We start from the raw sequence: 27,190 nt of genomic DNA on the forward strand, positions 1-27,190 counted from the left end.
CCGGAGGAAGTGGGAACGGCGCCGGAAGTCGGGGGGCGGGCCCAGCAGGCGCGGTTCTCCCGAGTGCATGGCGGGGCTCTGGGTGGTCCCCGGCCCCAGCATGCTGCTTCCGGGGGGCCGGCTTTGGCGGCTCCTGCCCTACGGGCGCGGGGTCTGGGGGTCGGCGGAGGGGGCCGTCGGAGTGTGGCTGAGGCAACTCGGCGCGCGGCGAGAGGAGGCGTGGCGGACCTCGGAGCTCACTCGCTGCGGCCCGGGAAGCCGGTCCTGGAGCACCGGGGTGCCGCCCCCGCCGGGGTCGTCCGGCCCGGAGCCGAAGGGCCGCAGAGACCCCACGCGCCCCTCCAAGCCCGGGGTGAGTGCGCACCCGCAGCCCTTCCTTTGCTCGTCGCGCCTGCACACAGCCCCGCGGCCTCGCCGCCCCGCTTAGTGGTGACCTCGGAAGTGGCCTCCGGCTCAGCCTTACCCGGGTCACAGACTCCCCTCCCGCCTTTCCCTTGCTTCGCCCCAAAGTCCAGCCCGAAAGGGAGAACGTGAGAACCGACGGCTTCCCCACGCGGCTGGATTTTCGGGCTTGGTTTTATTTTTGCGCCCCCTCCTCCCAAAATAACCCCGAAATAGGGCTCGGGTTTTCCTGGGGGCGGGGGGTTTCAGCCTTACGTTGACCAGGTTTGAGGACCCAGAGCATGTTTGCTTCTGTCACTTGAACCCCCTTTAGAGGTTTGGCGTATGTGTTGAAATTGAGCAAAATGGGGGTCGTAGTTGCGCGCAGGGTATGCCTTTTTCCTTGGTTTCTCTTAGGTTCTAGTTCTGACCCTGGGAGAACCTGAGAGCCACTACCCACTAGTGTTGGGTAAGAGAAATGGGGTCTAGAAGCTGGGGGAGGAAGGATAATGAATGAGGCCGAGGTACTCAACATCTTACCTTGGGACTTGAAAAAGAGCGCAAAGAAATAATTTGCAAGAAGCTCATTTCTGCTTTCGCTTTGTTACTTCTGGAAGCCAGAGTTAGGTCAACCTCCCGAATTTCTTTTGGTTTATTTATGTTCCCAGTATCAGCACAATCACATCATTAACCGGTTTTGAAATCAGCATTTGGTGTCAGGGTGACCCTTAGTAACAGTCATGGGACTTGAGCTTTGAGTCGTCTTTCACATGAAATGCACTTAATGACTTTTTTTTTTTTTTTTAAGATTTTGTTTATTTGTCAGAGGGAGAGAGCACAAGCAGGGGGAGCAGCAGGCAGAGGGAGAACCAGGCTCCCTGCTGAGCAGGGAGCCCAATGTGGGGTCAATCGCAGGACCCCAGGATCATGACTTGAGCCGAAGGCAGACGCTTAAGCAACTGAGCTACTCAGGCGTCCTGCACTTAACCACTTCCCTTTGGAAATGAATGCCTCTGTCATTGTCATCACAGCCCAGATGTAACCACCCACTGTCAGTACTTTCTCACCCCAGAGTCACAGGAATGTTCTACATATTTAACGGGATCAAGACCTGTATTTATGGGGCGCCTGGGTGGCTCAGTGGGTTAAGCCTCTGCCTTCGGCTCAGGTCATGATCCCAGAGTCCTGGGATCGAGCCCCGCATCGGGCTTTCTGCTCAGCAGGGAGCCTGCTTCCTCCCTCTCTCTCTGCCTGTCTCTCTGCTTACTTGTGATCTCTGTCTGTCAAATAAATAAATAAAATCTTTAAAAAAAAAAAAAAGACCTGTATTTATATACATTAAAGGCCACGATAGTAAATTTAGTATGGTTAAATGTTTGCATCTTACTGGTATTTTTATCTGAAATCTCTGTCCAAGTAGCCTGTTTCCTGGAAGTCTTTGGCATTCACATTTGCAGTCGGTGGAGCTTTATTGGCTGGAATGAAGTACTTCAAGAAAGAAAAGACACAGAGTAAGTAGATCTCCTCTGGGCAGCTCAAAATGGAATCCTTTTCTAACATCTTTTCTTCTGTTTTTAAACTGCTTATCTTGAAATAATTTTAGATGAACAGAATAGTTACAAAGTTGGCATAGAGAGTTCCTATCTCTGTACCTTTCACCTGGTTTCCGCTGTGTTAACAAATTATATAACCGTGGCTCATTTATCAGAACTAAGAAGTTAAAGTTGGTGCCGTACTATTCACTTGAATTGGAATTCACCAGTTTTTTCATTGTCTTTTATCTGGTCCAGGATCCAGTCCGAGGTACCAGTGTCTAACAATCTAAAAAGACTTAATGTGGACTGAATTAGAGGAGGGTGGTATGAAGCCCAGAGGGTACAGAGATGACTGCGATTCAGTCCAGCCATTGAGGTGCATAGGACAGGGAAGCAGACACGGAAGTAAAGTATATCACTAGCTGAGGTTAGGCCAGGGGGAAGGCCAGGGCACTCTGAGGGCCAAAGAAGGGCCAAACCCTAACCACTTTGAGTATCAGCAGAGGGAGAGGCCGGACAGAGGCTGACCACAGATGATGGACAGAGATTGGGAGAACCTGGTCAGTGGGTGCCAGGATTGGGTCTGGATTAGCACAGGAAATGCTTAGAAATTTTTTGCAAGAACTTTATATTTTAGTGAATGTTCCAGGCTTTTTTTTTTTTTTTTAAGATTTTATTTATTTATTTGACAGAGATCACAAGTAGGCAGAGAGAGAGGGAGGAAGCAGGCTCCCTGCTGAGCAGAGAGCCCGATGCAGGACTCAATCCCAGAACCCTGAGATCATGACCTGAGCCGAAGGCAGAGGTTTTAACCCGTTGAGCCACCCAGGTGCCCCATGTTCCAGGCTTTTAAGTTTTGGGTTAAAAGTTTCCAGTAAACCTTTAAAATATTACTTAAATCTGTTTTGGTTCTTTAGAGTCTCTTTTGATGCCGTGATACAAAGAATGTGCTTAAATCTGTAAGGATTCATAGGCTTTACATCTTAGCAATATAAGATCCGTATAGGTATGGAGACGTGTTTCATTTGTATCATATGTGTATGTAATCATCATGGTCTAATGAGAAGTTAAGTTCCTTTAGTTTCACAAAGAAACAGATCTGAGAAGCTGGGGAAGTAGTGGCAGAGACAGTTCTAGGATATGCAAGCCTTTGGCTTTAGTTTGGAATTTCACCTCCAACAGTAGTTGTTTTATTAAAAAGAAAAAAAACAAAAAAACTATTGGAAGTATTTCTAAATTATCTGAGAGTATTTGCCGACGTGATGCCTCATCAAATACCTCATTGTGTACTTTTTACAAACGAGCGCATTCTCCCGACATAGTCATAATGCCGCCATCTGATCAGAAAATTAACATCAACGTGTTAACTGCCGTTCAGCCTTCAGACCTCATTCAAGTGCTGCTCCCTGATGTTCTGTGTCGCACAAGGGTGGGGTCAGAACCATTCCTGCTCCTGCATGTCTCTGCAGTCCCCTTCCACGTGTCACAGTCTCAGTCTTCATGTGACTTCTATGACCTTGAGAACTGTGTTATTTTGTAAAATGTCCCCTAGTTTGGGTTTCTCTGATTTCCTCAGATTGGGTCGTATCTTTTCGGCAGGAATGTCCCCAAAGCGATGCTGTGTTCCCACTGCTTCTAGTCCGGCGCCATGCAATTTCATTCTGTCCCATTACTGATACTGCTCAGGTTGATCGTGTGTCTGTCAGGCTTCTCTACCGAAAATCCAGTTAACATGGATTTTGTGGTGTGTGTTTACACACGTAAATACTGTACTCCGCACCAAACTCTGTACGTGTGCCCAACGCCTGCTTTCCTTCTTATCCCGAGAATTGTAATCCGTATTCTCTTTATTTTGATGCTCAGATTGTCCCATATTGGTCCTTGGGAGTCTGAGCAATTTCGTGTCCCTTTTTACCTGCCTCCAACGTTCTCTGAGTTATTCCTAAAGTCTGGCTCATTTTGTTCTTCCTCTGCTGTGGTGCGATACCAGCCATTTCTCCACAAAGCCCTGTTTCCTTTTGGTGGAGGATGGTAGAAGTCAGGACGGGCTCATCGCTGCTGGGCTGTGTCTGCTCCAGGGTCCTCTCAGGGGACCGAGCTAGAAACTAGACGTATGTACTTACATGTCTGTTTCCTTCTCCGTCTGTGTGTGTCTCAGCCCTGAGTTCACACCGGCACCCGCAGTCTCTGCTGCATGCTATGGGGCACGTTCTGATTGTCTCTGTCCATCTTTCTACCTCTTCAGCCATGTGTGACTCTTACCTTTAATATGCTTATTTATGATTCATCCCTTGTGTGTAACTCAGGTCCCATTGCTGCTGTCCCCACCCCACTCAGATGCCCTCCTCAGGACACTCAGGCTAACACTGCAGAGGCCAGGCCACCCAGCCTGCCACACTTGGGCTCAGACAGTCCGTTCGCTCTGGGCCATGGCAGCTCTCACCCCGCCCAGTCCTAACAACTGGACTGAATTGTTCCAGAAGAGGAAGCAATATCTTTACCACTTGGTTTTCTTACCGCCCTTACTACACACCATAGCATTTGTTTTGATTTTGTTCATTGCTGGATTTTTTTTTTTTTTTAAGATTTTATGTATTTGACAGAGAGAGAGAGATCACAAGTAGGCAGAGAGGCAGGCAGAGAGAGAGGGGGAAGCAGGCTCCCGCTGGATCTTATTTTTTAAAGAGACTTTTTAAGCTGCTTGGAAACAGTCTGTGCCCCCACAGTCACAAGTATAGAACTGACCGTACCTCAGGCATTTCAGTGCCTGTGGTTAGACTGAGTTTTGGTGCCTGTGGTTAGACTGAGTTTTGTAACCTGCATGTCTGTATCTCTTCCAGAGCTGGAGAAGGAACGGCAGCGAAGCCTGGGAAAGCCTCTGCTCGGGGGCCCGTTTTCCCTCACGACGCATACTGGAGAGCCCAAAACCGACAAAGACTACGTGGGTCAGTGGGTATTGATTTATTTTGGTTTCACTCATTGCCCTGATGTCTGCCCCGAAGAACTAGAAAAAATGATTCAAGTCGTGGATGAGATAGGTAAGCCGTCGCCGACTATAAAAAGTACGTTTGCTTAATGTTACCACGCTTTTCATGTTCTTACATTACTGTGGGGTCGGGTGTCGTGATCATCCGGGCTCCTTGCAAGAACATAAAACCTCCGCGTCGCGTTGTTCGCTGCTTTGATTCCTGTGGCCATATTCTCTACCAGAGGGAGCTTGTTCTGACGCTGAACGTCAGATCATGTAAAGATGCCGGGGAGGTCTCATTTCACATGGCTCTGCGTTGTGTCCCTTCCTTGATTATGGACGCCCGCCACTGACCCTGCCTTAGTCCCATGACACACAGACCCGGAAATCACCGGAATGGTCTGTCATGTGCAGTCAGCGGTAGTTACTACCAATGAGGACGCAGGCTACGTCCTTCTTAAAATAGATTGTTTTAGGGGATTTGGGCCTCATTAATGGCTACTTTGCCGTTGAGATACGGTGTGGGGAGCAGACTGCAAACATCAGATTGGATCAGGACACGAGATAGTCACACGATGTGATCTGGGTAAGGTGCACGCACTGGTGCAGGCTTTCGGTGGGACAATGACCTGGTTCCGTGGACATCTGCTCCTCCCGCAGGCCATCCCATCCCCTGCCCCGGCCTCTCCACTGGAAGGTCCGGTGTCCATCTGTTTCCTGAACGCCTTGCTGTAGCACTGACTGCTCTCCACTGTTCATACTGCTGTCCTCTTTTCCGCCAGAGTGTAAATACTGACCGACCAGAACTTTCTTTCAGATAATATTCCAACTCTGCCAAACTTGACTCCGCTTTTCATCACTATTGACCCAGAAAGGGACACAAAAGAAGCCATCGCAAATTATGTGAAAGGTATGTCTTGTTAATAATATTTACATCTCGGGGCGCCTGCGTAGGTCAGTGAGTTAAACATCTGACCCTTGACTTCAGCTCAGGTCATGATCTCAAGGTCATGGGATTGAGCATCAGGCTCTCTGCTCAGTGGGGAATCTGTTGGAGAGTCTCCCTCTGCTTCCCCACCTGACTCATGCACGTCCTTACCCTCTCTCTCAAATAAATAAAAATATGAAAAGAATAATAAGACTTTACATCTGTTTAAGCTCTTAGAATTTCTGAAAGATCACCTTATTTGACCTTACATGCCTCATGAAATAGGGAGGGCAAATAACAGATTCAGATGAAAAGATGCGGCTCCGTTGTGATTTTGACTGATAAGCAAATAAACAAGTTTCTCAATTCCTAATGCACAGCTCTTTTTATTTCGTCCCAGGAAGGACTGAACTTGGCCTTCACATATCAACAAAGCTGACAGTGTTGAGTAGGGAATGAGGACACATTGCTTCTAGTTCTAGCTCTGCATCTCACTCTCCATAAAATTAGGACAGACATATGTCCTGGGAGCATGCAGATTGGGAGATTAGAGACTATACACAGTTTGACTTCCTAATACGTATTTTGTAAATCCAGAGTGTTTATTATGACAGAGACACGTGTAACTTTGCATGGAAAAGTTGAAACATCTCCACGTGCAGGTTAAAACCTATGAGAAGGCACTTTTACAGAGTAAGTTAAGACAGAATTAAGGATGAATACCTAGGTTCTTATGAGCTTGGGCAAATTGCATAAGTTCTCGGGATTCAAATTTCTTTAGCTGAAAAATGACAGTAAATCTCTCTTGTGATAGGAGTGACAGCATGGGTGCTAAAAAATCAGGAATTGGAATTTTATTTTATGTTATGTTATTTTATTTATGTGAGAGAGAAACAGTGAGAGCATGAGCGAGGAGAAGGTCAGAGGGAGAAGCAGACTCCCCGTGGAGCTGGGAGCCCGATGCGGGACTCGATCCTGGAACTCCATCCTGGAACTCCGGGATCATGACCTGAGCCAAAAGCAATTGCTTAACCACCTGAGCCACCCAGGTGCCCAGGAATTGGAATTTTAATTATGGTGAAATGGGTTTAGCTACTGGTCAAAAGGACCAATGAATAGTTTTACATTTAATGTTACATATGATGCATTATCACACGTACCGTCTAAAGCTGTGAAGTTATTTTAGTGTGTTTCATGGAGGACCTGCTGTGTCTTCTGTCATGTAACATACTTACTGAGCTGTAACAAATACATGCTAACACGTACATGTATGAAGTGTGCGGTCTGTTAGCGTTCATCCTGTGTTGCGCTTATGAGACCGTCACTACAGTGGAAAACTGGACGTTCCCGTCCGCCCCGGCGGTTTCCTTGCACCCCTGCTCCTCCCTCCCCTTTGCCCCCACTCCTGTCTCCGGCACCCACTGATCTGCTGTCTGTCAACGTAGGTTACTTTGCATTTTCTAGAAGTTTATGTGAAAGAATTGTACACTTTGTACTCTTTTTTTTTTTTTTTAAATGGCTTCTTTCCCCATAAAGAGGCTTTTGAGACTCATCCACGTTTTCGCCTGTGTCCGTGTTCACCCTTCTATTGCCAAGCCTTGTTCTGTTGATGGACGGGGGTTACTTCTAGTTCGAGGCAGCTGCAGAGCAGTCAAGTCCAAGTCTTTGTACGGAGACGGACTTTCCGTTTCTCTGGAGTGAATGCATCCGAGTAGGTTGTGGGAGCGTATGCTGGGGTGCACGTTGATCTTTTTTAGAAACTGATGAACAGTGTTCCAGAGTGGTTGTACATTTTCACACTCCCGCCAGCCGTGTGTGAGAGCTCCAGCTCCTGCCCACTCACCCACACCTGATGTGGTCGGCCTTTAATTTTAGCCATTACACTAGGAGTTCGGTGGTCGCTCATCGAGGATTTGATAGGCTTTGCCCTAATGACCCTTGCCAGTGAGTGCCTGGGGCGCCAGGGTGGCACGGCTGCACAGTTGGTTAGAGTATCTGATTCTAGGCCTGATCTTGGGGTCATGAGATCGAGCCCCGTGTCAGGCTCTACGCTCAGCAGGGAGTCTGCTTGGGATTCTCTCTCCCTCTGCCTCTGCCCCTCCCCCGACTCACTCATTCTCTCTCGAATAAATAAATCTTTAGAAAAAAAAATGCTAAGCATCTTTTCACGTCCTTATTTTACGATCTGTATGTTGTTTTGGGGGAAGCGTCTTTTCACAGCTTTCACTCGTTTTTGTGGGGCTGTTCGTTTTACTTGCATTTATCACGCGTGTTCCCGATACGGGTCTTTTACCAGGTATGTGATTCGCAGACATTTTCTCCCAGCCTGTGGCTTGTCATCTCAGTCTCTTAATGTGCTTCAAAGAGTGGTTTTCAGTCCAGTCTATTAGTATGTGGTTTTGTATGTAATTTTTCTGGTTTCATTTGCAAGAAATCTTTGCCCAACCAGAAGTTAGAAAGTTTTATTTTTCCTTGAAGTTTTGGAGTTTCTATTAGATATTTAAGGCAAATACATATTCACAGTGTGCAGGCTTAGCAGGAATGTGAACAAGGACAATAGTTATTTCCTAAATAAGTAAGAAGCAGGTTTGGCTCATGGGTGACAGACGATCTCTACTGTAAGTGTGTTATGGTGGCAGTGGTTTGTTACTACAGGTTACCCGAATCCTAAATATCCCCAGATGAGGAGAGAGCTGAGTTCTTGTAACAGAATTGCAAAAACCTTACAGTAATCTTCTTCACCGGCGCGTACATACGCCTCTTTAAGCTCTTAGAGTTTTTGAAAGCTCCATTCTTTCAAAATTCTTTACTAGGTAGGGGCGCCTGGGTGGCTCAGTTGGTTAAGCCTCTGCCTTCAGCTCAGGTCATGATCTCAGGGTCCTGGGATCGAGTCCCGCATTGGGCTCTCTGCTCAGCGGGGAGCCTGCTTCTCCCTCTCTCTCTGTCTGCCTCTCTGCCTGCTTGTGATCTATCTGTCAAATAAATAAATAAAATCTTAAAAAAAAAAATTCTTTACTAGGTATGTTGGAACCAGGGGGAAATGTAGAAAATTACTGCAATTTCAACAATTTTTCCTTAAAAATGTCTGGACGTACAACTAATTTAGACGTCACTCACTTTTCTCTCTACTCAGAATGGGAAGGAAAAACAAGCCATCTTGCTTTTTCAGTATCTGAGCAGTTTTTCAAATCAGGATGAATTAAGAAATGACAGTAGGCTTTTTTCCTCTACTTCTGGAGGAAGGTCCTACTGTTAGGTGTTGGACTATCATCTCTGTAGTCCGTTGAACCCAAGTGTTTAAGTGACTTCGGCCAGCTCACTTCCCTGAATCCCAAAAACCGAACAGCAGGCACATGCCGTGAGATTATTTGCTGGAAAATGAGATACAGCCATTGGCGTGGGATGACTGAGTCATGGAGCAAACCTTTTTTTTCAGGATACGATGAAAACCTGTCCTGCCTGATTCTTGACAATATCTGTAAATGTCGCATGTCTCGGAAGTATATCTAAGTATTTAAAAACAACCAAGTTCATAAAAAATGTGATTTAAATAATTAAAATCCGTTCCCTCCCGGTCTTTACAAGATCGTTTTGAAAGGATCTAACTTACATGTTACAAAAAACCAGCTTTGGGTTTCATTGCTTTATCTCTGCTGATTTCCTCTTGTCAGTTTCATTGATTTCTGCGCTCATCCTTTTCTTCTGTTCGCTTCGGATCTAATTTGCTCTTCTTTTTCTAGCTTCCTGTGGGGGATATTTAGAGCCCTGGTTTTAGGTCTCTGATCTTCTCCAACGTACCAGTTCAGTGCCACAAATGTCCCTCGGAGCCCTGCTCTGACTCTGTCCCACAAATTTTGATGTTGTGTTTTCATTGATTTCTGCTCGCGGGTTTTCATTTTCATATGTTCAAAATACTTTCCACTTTCTCTTGAGATCTCTTCTCTGATCTGTATTATTATTCAGAAGAGCATTTCATCTCCGTGTGGTTTGGGATTTTCCACTTACTTTTCTGTTACTAACTTCTCTGACTCCACTGGGGTCTGCGAGCACATGTCATATGGTTTCTGTTCTTTTAAATCTGCTGGGGTGCACTTGATGGCCCAGAGGGTGGCCCGTCTTGGAGACGTGACATCTTTATCACAGAGGAGAATTTGCATCTGTTGTTTTCCTGTGACTGGCGAGGGCAGGTGGTCAGGGACCCACAGAAGAAAGTGGCTTTAGAACTGAGAGTGGTTTTTAAAGTCGAGGTGGGGAGCCGGGTTTTCTCATCTCTCACTGTGTTTCTCATTTTTTTTTTCCCCCAGAATTTTCTCCCAAACTGGTTGGCCTGACTGGCAGCAAAGAAGAGATTGATCAAGTGGCCCGAGCGTACCGGGTGTATTACAGCCCTGGCCCCAAGGACGAGGACGAGGACTACATAGTAAGTAAATGCTCGGGTCGCCCACAGCCGGCTCTCAGGCCCCACACGGTCGTCCAGCTCGAGTGACTGGCTTCAGAAATGAAACAGAGGCTGAGATCCGCACGAATTCCTCAGGAATCAGGGATATTTGAAAGGACAATAGAAGTATCGCCTTTTTAAGACTGCTTGTTTAATGTAGAGTCACTGTTCACATAACTTCACTGCCCATTACCCTTCTTAGTGGCCCATAAAATTACGGGAAAGTACACAGAAAGTCATATTTTAGATTCAGTAGAACCTGCTGCTTGGATACCACGTTGGAAATAAAGAAGCCATCGTTTGGGGACAGTGGTTCTTTGAGTTCAAAACATAGTGTAGGCCAGTCAGAATGACTAAAATTAACAAGTCAGGAAATGACAGATGCTGGCGAGGGTGCGGAGAAAGGGGAACCCTCCTACACTGCTGGTGGGAATGCAAGCTGGTGCAGCCACTCTGGAACACAGTATGCAATTCCTCAAAAAGTTGAAAATAGAGCTACCCTATGACCCAGCAATCGCACTACTGGGTATTTACCCTAAAGATACAAACGTAGTGATCCGAAGGGGCACGTGCACCCGAATGTTTATAGCAGCAACATCCACAATAGCCAAACTATGGAAAGAACCTACATGTCCATCAACAGATGAATGGATAAAGAAGATGTGGTACGTATATATATACAATGGAATACTGTGCAGCCAGCAAAAGAAATGAAATCTTGCCATTTGCGACGACGTGGATGACTAGAGAATATTATGCTGAGCGAAATAAGTCAATCAGAGAAAGACAACTATCATATGATCTCCCTGATAGGAGGAAGTGGAGATGCAACGTGGGGGGCTTGGGGGGTAGGAAAAGAATAAATGAAACAAGATGGGATCGGGAGGGAGACAAACCATAAGAGACTCTCAATCTCACAAAACAAACTGAGGGTTGCCGGGGTGGGGGAGGGCGGTAGGGAGAGGGTGGTTGGGTGATGGATATTGGGGAGGGTATGTGCTATGGTGAGTGCTGTGAAGTGTGTAAACCTGGCGATTCACAGACCTGTACCACTGGGGCTAATAATGCATTATATGTTAAGAAAAAAACAAAACAAAACATGGTGTAGGTCCCTGTGTCCCCAGGGAAGAGGCGTAAGCAGCAGTGTGAGGGCCCGGGGAACTGCATTTTTGGAATGCCTCGGAGTTCTGAAAAGCAGGAGAAAAGATTGAAAGCTGTGAAAAGGTAGACTTCCTGTAAGGTGTGCTTTTCTAGGATGGGTATGCCTCACACCGTTCTGTGTTTATATTTGCCTTCTGCCGAGGAAGGACAGACAGAGCCAGTGTTCAGCAGCGCCGCCCCACTGGCCAGGGGAGGATGGCGCGTTCCTTGTTGCTGCTTGTGGGCACGGCCCCGCCCACCCAGGTTTCTTCTCAAACTGGACATTTCTTCCTGTCCGTGAATAGTTGACCTTGTAGGAGTGGTTCCGTTTTTCCCCTCACGCTCTGGCTTCTCTGTCACGTTGGTTGGGCAAAGCGACTAGTCATGAGTCTGTCTACACGCCGTGGTTTGGGTCGGCCCGCTCTCAGACGGATGCTCAGCTGTCCCAAGCTGCTCTCCCTGTGTCCTGTAAAACACCTGGGGACGTCGGGTTGTGTGGTCCGCGTTGACTGGTTGGTCTTGGCTCAGCAGGAACACGTCGTTTTCATGGCAACTGCCCGGAACCAGCAGCGACGGCTAGTGCCCTGCGGGTCCTAAACGTGCCTTTGGGCGCTGAGGCTTGTACTCAGTCAGAAGGTGGTGCCGCGCAGAATCCAGAATGGCAGTGGTCACTTTTTGCATTTTAAAGATTAGAATGCGGATATTTACATCTTTTTTTTTTTTTTTAAGATTTTTATTTATTTGAGAGAGTGTGAGCACTGGGGAGAGGCAGAGAAAGAGAGAGGGAAGCAAGGAAGCCCGATGCGGGGCTGGATCCCAGGACCCGGGAGATCGTGACCAAAGCTGAAGGCAGACACCTAACGGGCTGAGCCCCTGGGTGCCCCTGTAGACACTTGAGTCTTATAGAGAGTTGCTGAAGCCCCTGAAATACATGCTGGACCCTGTGTGAGACCTGCTAGTCACTGCCCTAAGAATTTGACCTTTTGCTCAGAGGCAGTGAGTTAGACGCCTAAAGCTAATGGAACCCCGTGCTACTAACTGCGGTGGAATTACCGTAACAGCAGCAAGAACCAGTGAGGTCGTTGCTATACACTCGCTAAGCCAACCAGTAGGGGGAGGCGCTCTCCGGCGTGTTGGGTTTCTCACTGCTGCACCTTCTGTGCCTTGAGGTCACAGATCTTCCTCCATAAAGCGGTATGGGAAGCTTCTGTCAAGACCTAAGGAAGGGCCTGCGGGGAGTGAAGGGGTGTCTTAAGAGCTGGGATGTAACCGAGTGAGGTTTTCTTAATCTCAGGAGCTGCAGAAGGGAAGCTTTCTGGCCTGTGGAGTCTTCGGGCAGATAGGACATGTCAGGTGGGCACACCAGACACAGAGCATGCTGTCGGAGGCTGAGCGTGTACGTCACCATGTTATATATATGATGTTCCCTCCGTCTGCGTTACGTACCAAGTGTTTCCGAAAAACACTACAACTTGGGGCGCCTGGGTGGCTCAGTCCGTTAGGCATCCAACTCTTGATTTTGGCTCAGGTCATCATCTCAGGGTCGTGAGATCGAGCTTTGTTTCAGGCTCCCGCACAGTGGGGAATCTGCTTGACTCTGTTTCTCCCTCTGCCCCTCACCTCCCCTGTCCTCTCTCTGTAAAAAATAAAAAAAGAGACAGAGAAAGAAAGAAAAAGTAAAACACTACAACTGGCTTTTGAACCCCAGAAAAGATGTTCCGTTCCACTCAGAATGAAAGACTGGAAACTACAATGTAATGCCACTTGCTACCTGTTAGATCAGCAGAGGTCAGACGTTTGAAGTATTGTTGAAATCTAGTTTGGGAAAAGGGAAAACACCGTCGGAGTGACTTTGGAAGAGCCGGCAGGACCCTGCATGGATGGTAGGAATTTAAGCGATACACCCTCTTCGGGCGGCAGTCCGTCACGTGGGAGGCGGGATACCTTTTACTTTAGAGATACTACTCTGGGGGATTTGTCTACACCTGTACCCTACAGTACTGTTCTTGGAGAAGACTGAAAACCGGAAGCCACCGCGCACACACTCCGAGAACAGTGTGCGGTCCCTTGTAGAATGAGGAAGCAGTTGCCCGGTGCCGGTACTTCTGCACAGACGGTGCTGGTGGTGAAAGAAGTAGGCAGGCGCGGGCAGTTTCTCTGGAAGCATCCAGAAGGACCTGGTGGCAGTGGTTCCCTCTGGGCACAACGGAGGGCCTCTGGGCATCTGGAACGAGTAGCAGATCTCCAGTGCGTGAGTTCCCTGTTGTGCTCATTTTTATGTGTGCACGTTACCCTTTCAAAACATAGGGAACGTATACATGTGTCCAGAAAACTCACCCATTAGAAAATTCGCATTGCTGGTCCTCAGTAGGACGCCAGCATGAGCTGGTTGGTAGGAGGGTGGACTGTGAAAGCAGACAGACCCGGGTCCTAAGCTTAGCTCAGGCGCTAACAACTTGGTTTTCTCTTGAGCCCTTTGGGTTGTCCATAGAGGAGTAGGGTACCAGACTCCCAGGACAAGGGCGGCGTGAGAACGAGCATGTCCATCAGCGTAGCTTCCTTCTCTCCTAGGAGCTACTCCCACCTTAAAGCCCTCTGTGTTAGAGACACACGGCGATTCGCTGTGCCCACGAGCCACTGAATGTCGAGACGTGACCACGGACAAGTTTGGCAGATGCGGATGGAACAATATTTCCATTGTGTATTAGAAAGTAACACATTAAGAACACTCGTCAAGGAAATCCACTGGAGTTCTAGTCTTCTAAGGGAGAGGGAGCACAGAGTGGGGAAAAGGAAGAAGTCGGGAGAAGGATGTAGGCCACAGAGTCACGCTTGCCCAGCAGAGCCTCCGCCATCCCTCTGGCCGACGTGCAGAGAGGCGCAGCTCCCTGTCCTGCTCCTGCAGCGGGTTATTCCGAGACGCGTGGAATCACCAGCCGTTTGAGCCCTTGGCCTACATTCCTTCCTTATGTGCGCAGGCAGGTGGCTCTTTCCATTCGCTCTGTCTTTACGAATGTGTGTATATAAAGAAGTAATAAGCTCACAGACCCGTGTTGCGCGGCGGGTGCATTCGGGGGGTGGCCCCAGTGTGGTATGTGTGATCACATTTCTGTCTTCCTTTTTGTCTTGCCAAATAGCAAGTCAAGCCTGCAGTGAATTCCAAGGACGCCAGGCGCCATGTCTTCTGCTCATTTAAACTTGGATTTGGTGGAAGCCTATAAATAAAAACATTGAGGACTAGTCTAAGCCTGACCTAGAGCTGGGAATGTTTTCAGAGCTTTGCCTGAAAAAGAGATAATAAATTGAAGATGAGCCCTCAGAGACGTAGCACTTACGCCTCCTGAGAAGTTTCCAGGTCATCTGCTTCTGATAGGATCATTCCGCGTAGTATAGACAAATTTCCTAGGGGAGGAAACCCTTGTTTTCACGTTTCCATTTGCATCGCTAATATCAGGACTAAATATTGTGCTGGAATTTATAAATTATAAACTCACAGTAGGGGTGAGTGTTCTGGATTCTTCTCCTAAAACGTGGTAGGCAGCACTGAGGCGCAGGGCGCTAACCCGTTCTTCCGAAAGCCCCAGCCGGTTCTTGGAAGGAGATTCTCAGAGATTGTGTGGGGGCGCAGGGTACGGATGGAACCAGAATTCCAAACCCTCCCTGCCGTTTACAGCAGTAGTCAGTGCGGAGTTCTGGAACCCGGAAGGTTTTAGTTATTTGTCACCGCGAGTTTATTACAGTCAGGCTTCGAGCCATTCTGCAGACGACGGATAGGCTGTTGAAGCACGAGCGTGACATTCTCTTCAGCGCTCAGTAAAATAAGCGCATTTTGGTAATGTTTTTGTCCGCTCTCTCCCCCCTTCTCTGCAGGTGGATCATACAATAATCATGTACTTGATTGGACCAGATGGTCAGTTTCTAGATTATTTCGGCCAGAACAAGAAGAATGCGGAAATTGCCGGATCCATCGCCGCGCACATGAGGGAACACAGGAAGAGGAGGTAGCCCGGGCCGCGGCCGGCCGCGTGTTCTCTTGCGAAAGAGGAGAAGAGCTTTGTCTCCCCCGGGAGCCACGTGGGTGTGCACACGCACTCATATTTGCAACCCACAGAATGGCCTTCGCACCGCAAGAACACCTGTCTTTGGGACGGGGCATGGCACTTTGGGTTCAGCCAGGAGAGTTCTTGGAACTGTGACAATTCCTGCCACGCGGGCACTTGAGCGCTGGGGACCGGGTCGGCGCGAAGCCGGAGAAATGGACCCCGGGAAGCGGGGGAGGCCGGGCAGGTTCGCTTCCCCACGGCAGCCGGGCCCTCGGATCAGCGTCGCTGTCTCTCTGGTGCCCTGGACCCTTGTCGTCCAGGGTGTAGGGCTGAATTCCAAAAAGGGTGCCATTTCCTTAGTGCCCTTGCTTTTCGTCTTCGAGTTCTTGGTGGCGGGTGACTGTCAGATGGGGCTCTCGGACATTCGTAGTGACTCTTCAGACTTGAAAGTGCACGTGTGCACAGTCCCGCGTGCTGACAGAGCTCACGGTCACGTCCGCATTGTGTTCCCCTGTCAGCTGCCGAGTTTACTGATGAAGAGGAAATCTGTTGTTTGGGGGAAAATCGCTAGATCGGTTTCTCTAGGGATCTTTTATGTGATTTTTATTGAAACATGCTGGGTTTTCAGTGACCTACCAAGTGGATAGAAGAGGATCTCGATCATGACTGTGACTCAGGGCACTTGTCCGCCGAGACCGGGTTGCAGTGGGTGTGAAATAAAGGTGTGTGCGGTTTTGCAAGCCTGACCTTTCTCGTGGGTGAATTGTGGGTGCGCACAGCCCTCGGACTCGGGGGACCTCCTGGGCACTTGCTAAAACCCAGGTTCCCGGCCGGGGCTGGATTCTCAGGGTCCGGTGGGATACAGACCCCTGCACTCGGAAGGCGGCTGTAGATGCCCCAGGTGCTGGTGGCCTGGGGACCGTGCCTGCAGAGACTTGTGTGGGGAAGCAGGGATGTGATCTGGGCAGGTGAAAACCTGACCAGCTTTCGGTGGGACCGTCAGCGCCGTGCACACAGCCATCCAGGAAAGTGACCGCCGAGTGGTGGGACGAATCTTGTTTGTGAAGTCAGCTTCCCTGGGTGTCTGGGCTGGACCGTCCCTCTCTTCCACCTGGAGCTGCTCCCCAGGGCAGCTCTGGAAGGTTCCGTAAATCCTAACACAGCAGGTATCATTTCTAGTCAGACAACAGTTTCATAAACAGCGCTTGAGTTTCACATGCACGCGATACAGGCTGGTCTGTGGAAAAGAAAAACCGTGAGCCCTGCGGCAGCTCTGTGGGCTGCACTGTGTCCCCCCCGCCCCGCCAGGATCCGTCTGGTGAGGCGCAGTGCCCCAGTACCTCAGAGTGCGAGGGTGCTGGGACAGAGGGTCTTTAAAGGGGTGACTGAGTGGAAATGAGGCCAGGAGGGCGGGCCCTTGCCCAATCTGATGGGCATCCCTGGAGAGGAGACACCAGCTCCACGAGAAGCCACTGACGCCTCGCTCTCCAGCTCGCAGGCCCCAGCACCGTGGGGAGACGGGGGTCTGTTGAAGCCCCCCCACATGCGGGGCTTTGCTCCCTTGGCTGTTCAACCCCCTCAGGGTGGGCTCCCTGAGAAACAGCCACAAGATGGGAGTTTATGGAAACTCTAGGCTGGGAGGCCTTTGCTGGGAACCTTGTCAAGAAGGCGAGGGACTTCACCAAAGGACTGGTCTCGTGTGACAACAAAGATACTAAATAGGGACGCGTTGGGGGGCTCCGTCTGTCCAGGGCTCCGACTCTTGATCTCAGCTCAGGTCTTGATCTCAGGATTGGGAGTTCAAGCCCCACGCTGGGCTCCGCCCTGGGTGTGGAGCTTACTTTAAAAAGAAAATAGAAGATACTAAATATCTAAAATGCCAGACCTCAGAAAAGAGGGTCTGTTTTAAGCCCCCCAGAGCATCTGTGTGGATCGCTTTGCCGCAGGCTGGCTCCCGGATAAAACAGTCCTCGTTCTCAGCTGTCGCAGGTTGGAGCTGGTGTCATGATCCCGAAAGGGAACGGCAGCTTTTGAAGAAACGTATTTGCTCCTCATTCCAGTGTCAAGTTTTAAAGGCTTAGCATCCGGATGTTAGCAGCAGGGAAAGGGGCCTCAGGGATGACGTCCAAATCTGTTTTTACTCATGAGGGGAGAGTCACAGCCCTTCTGAAGCTAAATTAGAACTCGGGTCCCGGTGTCCAGTCAAGCCCCAGCCTGTACCCCTGCCATGGGGGAGCTTACAGTGACCCCAGGAATCCAACCACATCTGGGGGTGCTGGGAGGCTGGGAAGCATTTAATGGACCCGGCTGTCCACGAGGCCCCGAGGTCCTGTGCTGAGGTGCACCAAACCACCCATCTGGTCCACGGGAAAACACCCACGAGTTGGGAGGCTGATGTGGACCCAGTAAAGTGATTCAGAGTCGCAAACGCACCTGCACTGAAATATTTTAAAATAGTTCTTATTGTGTTTAAATGAGTAAAAGCAAACGTCTCACATCATCCATGATCCCTCATATAACATCTATTTTTTTCACATAGTACGGTTGAAATCTCTGTGTGTGAGAGCTGCCTTTGCAAGAGCGGTCGCCCGCAGAAACCTCTCTATACCTTAACGCCTCTAGAACTTAGGAGGGCATCGTTGGTTCTCCCACAGTTTCACTACGTCCTCAGTAAGGAAAATTTGGAATATACAGAAAAATGGAAGTAACAGTATTGGGCTCCATTTCCCTTGAATCATCAACATTTTAGAATCTCTTCTTAGACCAAAAATTTGCAAGTGGATCCCTTTATAAAGTGAGGCAGGACCCGGCAGGCTCAAGCCCCTCTTGCCCACCACTTCCTGTCCCCCCGTGTCTCCCCACCCCTGCCCCGTTGGGCCGGCGTCTTCCCAGAGCCCCAGGGCTCCAGTCGGGCTCAAGTTTTGAAGCTAAACGTGTTACTACCGTGACTGGCACAGATGTTCCCGGTTTTTATATAACTGGTAATGGTTATATTTTTGTTCTGTCATTGCATATTTGTTGTATTACTGAGTTTGGTAAATATTGAAATTAGCCCAGAACGCCTGCCAAGGTTAGGGGGTGGATTAGCTAGAGGAAAAATAGTTTTCAGGGTGATCTTCCCTTGTCCTCTCAGTGCTCCCCTGACTCTCTCTCTCTCTCTCTCACATGCACACACACACGTGCACACACACACAGGTGGGCGGTGTGCTCACAGCCTGCACGCTCAGTCATGGCACTGTTGCTCAGGAACACGTTGCACTGAAACTAAACCTGGTTTCAATACTGACAGTGCAGGGGATGTTCAGTCGGCGAAGCATCTGCCTTCAGCCCAGGTCATGATCTCAGGGTCCTGGGATCGAGCCCCACGTCGGGGTCCCTGCTCAGTGGAAGGCCTGCTTCCCGCTCTGCCTGCCGCTCCCCTTGCTTGTGTGCACATTTTCTCTCTCTGTCCCATAAATAAATTAAATTCCTCGAAGCCGTGCAGTACACCAGCACATGCCTGGCCAGTGAGGGCTGCGGTAATTTTGGTCCCAGGGCCAGTTTGGGGACTTCCTTGACAGATGGTGTCAATAAGTGGGTTCGGTTGTCAGTGCTTCCTGCCCTCCCTTGGTCACCGCTCCGCTTCAGCCTGCCTGGGGTGGGGGTGCTGGTTTCTGACAGGCGCCCACCCGTTCTGCCCCCCACGCCCACGCCAGCCCACACCTGAGCCTGGAACTGTGGTCACATCACTTTCATGATCCGTTCACACCTGCTTGCTTAAAAATGGCATTTAAATTTAGAGACCAGTTTCGTGAAACAATGGTGAGGTTCGAACCCGAAACCTGGGGCATTTGGTCTTGACACAGGAACACCAGGGCGCGATCATAGAAGAGGCGGCAGCCTGATGGGGTTCTTGCTCTAAGGCCAGTAGGCACAGAGGCCCACGAAGCCCCCTTATCTTTAGTGAGGCAGACAGACTATAAACAAATACGTTCAGTGATACCAGGTAGTAGTAAGTGTTGTGAACTCAGAAACTAAAGGTTTGGGGATTGACGCGGAGGATGGGCATTAATTGGTCCTGGGAGGATCCTTGGTGGGGAGGGTGGCCATCTGAAACCCGGCAGTGAGCCACGTGAGTATCTTGGGGTGGGGGGGGCTCCCAGGACCAGGGCCCTGACCCCAGAATGTGCTTGGGAGGCAAGAGCGGCAAGGAGCCCAGAGCCACAGCAGCTCGCGGAGTCAGGGAGGACGAGAGGTAGAGGCTGGAGGAGGGGCTGGGGGTGACACCTGGTGCACAGCCAGGACTCTGGCTCTACTGGGAGCCTGGGGGCCCCGGGGAGCTCTGGAAGGGCCGAGAACAAGAGCCTGGCCTGACCCACCCACACAGGGCCCCACTGTGATTGCTGCTTTGGTTCACGGAGGAGTCGGGGTACTAATGTCTCCCCTCACGGGGGTCTTAAAAGTCACACACCCTGAGTACTATTTCAGGAGAAATGGCTGGCTATTTAATCGAAAGAAAACGAGTTTTCTTTTCTCTTTTTATTGTGGAAATGCTAAAACATGATCACAGCGTAGACTAGTTCAGGGAACTTGACCGCCAGGCTTCAGTAACGATGGCCACGTGCCGACCTTTCATCTCCACCCACCCCGATCCCACGTGCGTACCCCTCTGAAAGGTACCAGCTCTGTCTTCTCAGAACAGTCACCGTCCCATCGTCACCTCCGAAACGCACTTGTGCGTCTTGTTTCTTGCTTTATCAGCCAGTACCTGATCCGTGAAAGCTAAGTACACGCTGGATCCTCTGTCGCAAGAAGCCACGACACTGTCACGGAGGCGTGTTCTGTCCGTGTGACACGTGGGACTCCGTGTCCATGCCTGCGCTCAGCGTCAGGAGGACACGGGGGGTTTCGACGCCACAGCCCCTGCGAGCCTCCTCGCTGTTCCCACCCAGGAGGGGCGGTATTCGGGTTGGACCGGATTAGAATGACACCCCCCGCCCCCCATCTTAGTTGTTTTATTTGTACGACAGGAATAACTGGGCACCAAGGGAGGCGCTGTGAGAGCAGGGCAGACTGGCGGACGGTCATCACCGGCAGCTGCATGGTTATGGATCGCAAAGCTCGAGGGGACAGCTCGGTCCCGCTGAAGACATTCGCCTCTAAAATGTATTAAGCTGTAAACTGAAGGTGTAAGTGGTTGATTGGAGGGAGGGAAAAGCGAGTTCCCACGAAGGCAGCCTCCAGAGAAAAGCGTGATGCAGAGAAGCAGAGAAGCGGTCCCAGGGGTGGTGGCACGAGCTGACGGCCAGTGCCAGGCGGCCGGGTGGGCAGTGGACTGCAGAGACCGCATGGAAGGTGAAACCAGAAAGGTACCAGAAGGAGCCCGGTGACTGTCCCCAGCTGGCAGCGAGGCAGAGAATCCCGCTCAGACCCTTCTGGAGGCTCTCGGGGCCCAGGATGCAGGGGAAGCAAGCGGAAGGAGGGAGCAGGCATGCTCCTCGCTGGCTGTCCCCAGGAGCGGCAGCTGGCCCGTGTCAGTCAAGCCCGGAGGCTGCTCCGATGATGCCCGTGCTGGTCAAGTCCCTTTTTAGGGACTAACCCGGCAACACTGCCCTTATACTTGAGCCATCTGAAGTATTCTTGGGCGGGTCTGCAGTTGGCGCCCGTTAACTATTTTCCACTGAAGATGGCGCCAGGGCGGGGGGCCAGGCTGAGCTCTGTGCCCGGGGAGGGCCTCCTAGTCTCCAGGAGTCGCACCAAGAGCCTTGGGCTCCGATGTGCTGGGCGGCGAGGTCTCAGGCTGTTCTGCCCCCACGCCGTCGTGGAGGGGAGGAAGGGCCCAACTGGAACCCCTCTGCCAGTCTGTAGCAAGACCAATACCAGAACCTCCTCTCCAGCCCTCTTCGCACGCGCGACCCCGGGGGCCGGCAGCATCGCATCACCTGAGGCTTTCTAGAAACGCGGGTTCTCGGGCACCACCCCAGCCTTCCCGAATCAGAAGCTGCATTTTAACCAGCTCCCCAAGTGACTCCTACACACGTTTAGGTCTGAGAACCACCGGTCTGCAGCAAATCGATTTTCATCCCCCACGCCCCCCCCCCTCCACCGCCGCCAGAAAGCTCTTTCTTTAATTAATTTTGCTTCCGCGGAACACATAACTTGAAAGTTGTCTCTCAAGCAAACAGATTCCATTTCCTGGTAGTGGTTTGATGGCTCCATTTTTCAAATTTTAATCAAAGACATCGATCACTCCGTCAGAACTTCTGCAGCGCGCGGATGCCAAGGGTTTCTCGGGGCGGGGGGGGAGAGAATTACAGCAAAAAGCAGAGAGATGGGCTGTTTGGTTAACCTGAGGCCGTAGGAGGGTTAAATGCGTTATTTCCATTTGGGCCTTTTGGAGCTGGATTGAAGCAAGACTGAGGGCCATTTGCCCTGCAGTCTGCCCCGGGGCTGATGAGAATAGCTCATGCAATTAAGTGGGACTGGGAGCTGGACTGGGAGCTGGCCTGGGAGAGGCTGAACGTGCCCGTGTCCTGGCCAGCTCAGGCTCTGTAGGACTGACTCTTAGTTAGAGAAGACCACCAGCCACGGAGCCTGCAGGGATCGGCTTTCATTCTCAACAGGGTCCGGCGTTTGGTGTATAACTTGGGTGTACACGTGACCTGCATCTCGCCTACGTATCTCAATAAACCTTACTTTAAAAAATCGCAGTGGCGGGGCGCCTGGGTGGCTCAGCTGGTTGAGCGACTGCCTTCGGCTCAGGTCATGATCCCAGACTTCCGGGATCGAGTCCCACATCGGGCTCCCAGCTCCCTGGGGAGTCTGCTTCTCCCTCTGACCTTCTCCTCTCTCATGCTCTCTCTCATTCATTCTCTCTCAAATACGTAGATGAAATCTTAAAAAAAAAAAATCGCAGTGGCATTTTTGGGGAGCTCAAAAGAAAGATTCAGAAATCAGTCTGGAAAAATGCAAGCAGGGAGTGAAAATAAGAGCAAGGAGAACGGACTTGCCTTACTACTGTCAAATTATATCGCTGAGCCGTCATTTTTTAAGAAGTGTAGTGAGTGCATGTACAGCCCTCCCCAGATCAAATCACAGAATGGAAACAGAGACACGTTTTGTACAACTCTCTAACGAGGGTGGTACGTTGGATTGGCGAAGGTCGCTCCCAATGAGTACTGGGACTCAGTGAACTTAATGAAAGGAGAAAAGGGAGCTGGCCGTTCTGTATCCTCCATTCAAATGGGCATAGGCAGATCAAGGATTTAGGTATAAAAAATAATACAGGCAGTACAGGAAATACGTGTGAATGGTTACCCTACTGGGCATGGGTTGCCTCAGGTGCCGTGGCACGCGTCCTGCCCACACATGCCTAATGGCAGCAGTGGCCCGGGGCCTGTACCACACGGTCACACCCGTGCGGCCCAGAGTTGGCAGCCAGTTCACGGGCCGGACCACTGAGCTCCTCCCCTCCGGAGCAAGAGCAGAGGAAGGCTGAGCTGGTCGGCGGCGGGAGCTGCCACGGGGCTGTGGGGAAGCCGGCCCCCAGCCAGGCCAGAAGTGGGGACCCTGAGCCGCTGAGCCACGTGCACATGGAAGTAATGCGTGCACAGCGGTGAGCAAAGGCAGCCTCCCGGCAGGCAGGGGAAAACAAGCAGGAACCCCAGAAGAGAGATTTCCTTGAGTAGCATTCTCCAACCTTTCCCAGTAACAATTTTTTAAGATAAAAAAGGTGACATGCATCCTCCCAATATATACACTTATTATTTATAAATTACATACACGTACTATTGCACAAGTACACCTGGCAAGTGGTTGCCAGATGTAGCACATTAAAAAAGAAAAAAAAAATGAAAGGCTGAAATAGCAAATAAGTGATATTTTTAGACCGGGTGATATATACGTCGGTATTTATTAGTCTATAAACTGCACGTGTGCACGTCTGTATATCTTATGTATGTTTGCTCTATTTTCCTATAAAAATTTAACATGTATATCTATGTATCTAAGTAGAGGGGCTAATATCTTCCCATGTGCCACCGCTGCCCGTGTTCCTGACCTGGAGACCAACGCTTCAGAATGCCTGGGGCTTCCTGTCTTAGGTCAAACCTCCACCTGTCCTCACAATGCCCGCCCTGCGCATCCCACCTCCTTTCTCCGGAGGTTCTGAATGAGCCCGTTTTTTGCAGGCATGAAGACGCCGACTAAGATAGTAGAAAAAGCTTTTGTAAACTAAGGGCAGCAAGCACAGAGTAAGTCACTGTTAGACCTCATCAGAAACATCTGGAATGAAGAGTTACCATCGCTGATGTATAAAGAACATTTACGGATCCCTAAGGAAATAGAAGGGAACACCCCAAGGGAAAGCTGAGGAAGGGATATAAACGGGCAGCTCAGGAAAGGAGAATATCAAAGAGTGACTCACCATACCAAAACGAAAACAAAAACAAAAACAAAAACCATTATTAGTGATCAAACAATGCAAATTTAAGGAGTGGCATTTCTGTCTCTCGGGATGACAAAACGCTAAGAAGAACATTACTCGCTGAGTGTGAGGGCATGGAGAAAGGGACCCTGCCACGGAGCTGGGGGAATATAAAGTGTGACACGTCCTCTGAACTTGTCATTGTAGTACAGCAAGCCTGCTAGTCCGTGCATATGCATTTTTCCACGGATAGAACCGTAGATGACGCACAAAGATTTGGTCACTGCAACGTTTTTGTAATGGTAGATGATGGAAGGTGTAAGTAACAGAAAGCAGCCTAGGTGACCAACTCTAGGGGATCTGGTAGGTGCCCAGCTCCAGGGGATAAACAAACATGGTCCATTCTGAAGGGAAGCACCACGGACCATTGAAAGGGAGAGGCTGGTTCATGTTTAATGATCAGGAAAGACATCCAATATGTACTGTAAGTGAATAAGTAAGTTGCAAAAGCTTGATCTCTTTTTTTTTTTTTTAAGATTTTATTCAGAGATCACAAGTAGGTAGAGAGGCAGGTGGCAAGGTGTTGAAGCAGGCTCACTGCTGAGCAGGGAGCCCGATGAGGGGCTCGATCCCAGGACTCTGAGATCATGACCTGAGCCAGAGGCAGAGGCTTAACCCACTGAGCCACCCAGGTGCCCCTTGATATCATTTTTGGTATAAACCCAAAAATACATACCAAAGTGATAATAACAATGATGGTCTTACGGATTATTTTCATTTTCTTAATTTTGACGATCTATTTCCACCCCCCCCCAAACAAATGTATTTTGATTTTGTAATAGGAAAGTGATCTTTAGGGGCGCCTGGGTGGCTCAGCGGGTTAAAGCCTCTGCCTCCGGCTCAGGTCATGATCCCAGGGTCCTGGGATTGAGCCCCGCATCGGGCTTTCTGCTCGGCAGGGAGCCTGCTTCCTCCTCTCTCTCTGCCTGCCTCTCTGCCTACTTGTGATCTCTGTCTGTCAAATAAATAAACAAAATATTAAAAAAAAAAAAAAAGAAAGTGATCTTTAGGAAAAATATCCTAGTGTCGGGAAGACAAACAGCTTATCCCCGTGTCAGTTTTGATCAGTTATTGCCTCCTAGACTACAATTCCAAGGATCTGAAGCTGTGGCCGGGCTCAGATGGTGCAAGCTACGATCCGCTGATGATGTCTGCAGGGACTGTGGGAAGAGGAAGTTAGCTACCTTGACCTGGGACCCTCCAGCCGTGACACAGAAATGCTGGAGTTCATCAATGTGGCCTTGTGTCTTGGATTGCTTTTGACTGGAGAGAGACAGGGTCAGAGTCGAGCTCCCAGTTCCAGCCCAGGGAGGTCTAGGAGGGAAACGCTCTTGGTAACACGCAGGGGCACTCACCCTGCACTTCCTACGTGGAGAACGACAACCCAGCGGCCTCCTGCATGCCACGGACATGCTTCGAGGATACAGACAACGCCCTCTTGCACGTGGAGCTCTCTGGCACCTCAAATCACAGAAGCAAAAGATAGTGAAGCTAAAGAGAATGTTAGGCTCATTTGACCCGACTCCACTTTTTTTTTTTTTCTTTTTACAGAAGAGGAAACCGAGGAGCACACAGTTAAGAAGTTTTGATTTGTATGGGAGATAAGTTATTCCTCCCAGAACCCTGAAGGCTGCCATCAGGACCCTGTTGGAGGAGTAGGATAGCGTGGCACGCCGGACTCCAAGCAAGGAAGCCAAATATTCCCCACTGAGTCATAGTTTCCACATCAATTAAGTGAGGATAACTCCACCTGCTCCGTCTAACCCCAACCCCGGCACTGCTGTGAGGCTCGAGTGAGATCAGGAACAAATGAGAGGAAACGTGCGATATACACAAGAGATTACCAAAATCTTTGACATATGAAAGTTCTTAAAATAGAAGAATAGTAACCCCTCAAGAGGAAAAAGGCTAAGGACGTGAAGACTATTTACAGAAGAATGACAAGTGACCAGAAGCTTATGAGGTCCAACCTCGCGCATGATGGAAGAAAATCACACCAAGACATCAGGAAGTAACATTTTTCGCCTATAAAACTGGCACAGATTAGAGCCATGATACCCAGGGTCGGCAAAGATGTGGGGAGATAACCTTGACACGGTGGGGGAGTCGGGGTGGGGGGTGGGGAGTAAGTTGATTTGATCCTTTGGGATCAAGGATGTTCGTCACTATGGTATTTTCAAAAGTCGGATTTATTAAATTAATTATGGGACGTCTATATAATGGAATTGTACGGCACCATTACAAATGGACATAAATCATAAATCCCAAGTTCCTGACATAGAAGGATGTCCACAATAACATCGTGTAAAAACGAAGTGGATTACCAAGACATTGTTGCATGGTATCGTTTGATGTTTACAGGGAGCATATGCTGCTTTAATAAAAAAAAAAAAAATAGGTACATGTCTCCCCTGTTTATTTTGAAAGGACAAATGTGGACAGGCATATAACAATATTTGGAAATAATTTATCATCCTAGCGGTTGTTAGTCTCAGCTACAATATACCTTCATTATCTTTTCCTCTAAAATTTAAATGTTTTTGACTCTTGATCTTGACTTTATTTTCAGAAAACCGTCTTGGCAAGGAGCCTTTCCCCACAAGGTCTGGTTGCTGCCTCATTTCTAAACGAACTCTTCACTCATCATCACTCCCAGGTTTCCGGAGGACCCCAGAACCTGCTTTTCTAGAACGAATTATTCCGCTGGAGAGATGGTCCCCAGCCTGGAGGACTCACATTTCTGGCTGGACCCTCCCACGTACTGATAGTTGCATTTTCGCACCTAAGGAAATTCACAAAGATTTTGTATCCAATATCAAATTTTCTCAGTTTGTCCCCAAAATGCCTTTCCAGATGGTTCCAGATTGTTCTTTCTTCCCTCTCTCCCAAACCTCCTTTCCTTTCTTTCAATCTAGGATCTCACCAAGGTTCAGGTGCTGCACTTGGTTCTGTCTCTGTGGTCTCTTCTAACCGAAAGCAGATTTAAAAGAAAATATTGACTCTTTCTGAACTATCTTGGCCAGTCTCTTGTTTTTGTTTTCTTGTGTAATGCCCCTCGTTCTGGATTGGACTGATTGATGGTTTCTCCTTCCTGGCCTCACTCACCTGCTCCTCTCTCTGCTTTCTGAAGGCATGACGCAGTAGCCAGAGGCTTGATGAGATTTGGGTGCTGGAGGGTATTTATAGTGCGTCCTGGGTCCCCTCGTTAGGACGCCAGGTCGTTACCACGGGATGTGGTGCGTGGTGGTAGGTTTCGTTGCCTGGTTAGGGCGGTGACGAACCCCTTCTCTCCT

General features: G+C 49.5%; 1 protein-coding gene across 2 annotated transcripts; it reads left to right on the plus strand.

Annotated features, from left to right (window-relative positions):
- The first annotated feature begins 32 nt into the window (after nucleotides 1-32).
- SCO1 (synthesis of cytochrome C oxidase 1) lies at nucleotides 33-26,910 on the plus strand. Of its 2 annotated transcripts, none has more exons than XM_080825763.1 (6): nucleotides 33-352; nucleotides 1,802-1,892; nucleotides 4,757-4,954; nucleotides 5,702-5,794; nucleotides 10,117-10,232; nucleotides 26,467-26,910. In XM_080825763.1, exons 1-6 carry the CDS (start codon nucleotides 68-70, stop codon nucleotides 26,584-26,586), a joined length of 903 nt encoding a protein of 300 aa, XP_080681889.1. In that variant the 5' UTR covers nucleotides 33-67; the 3' UTR covers nucleotides 26,587-26,910. The 2 variants fall into 2 exon arrangements, with proteins under 2 accessions (XP_080681889.1, XP_080681888.1); XM_080825762.1 differs by lacking the exon at nucleotides 26,467-26,910 and adding an exon at nucleotides 15,261-16,178.
- The last annotated feature ends 280 nt before the right edge of the window (nucleotides 26,911-27,190 follow it).

The sequence above is a fragment of the Martes martes genome (assembly GCF_963455335.1).
Source record: "Martes martes genome assembly, chromosome: 16".
In the NCBI taxonomy this organism is placed as follows: Eukaryota; Metazoa; Chordata; class Mammalia; order Carnivora; family Mustelidae; genus Martes; species Martes martes.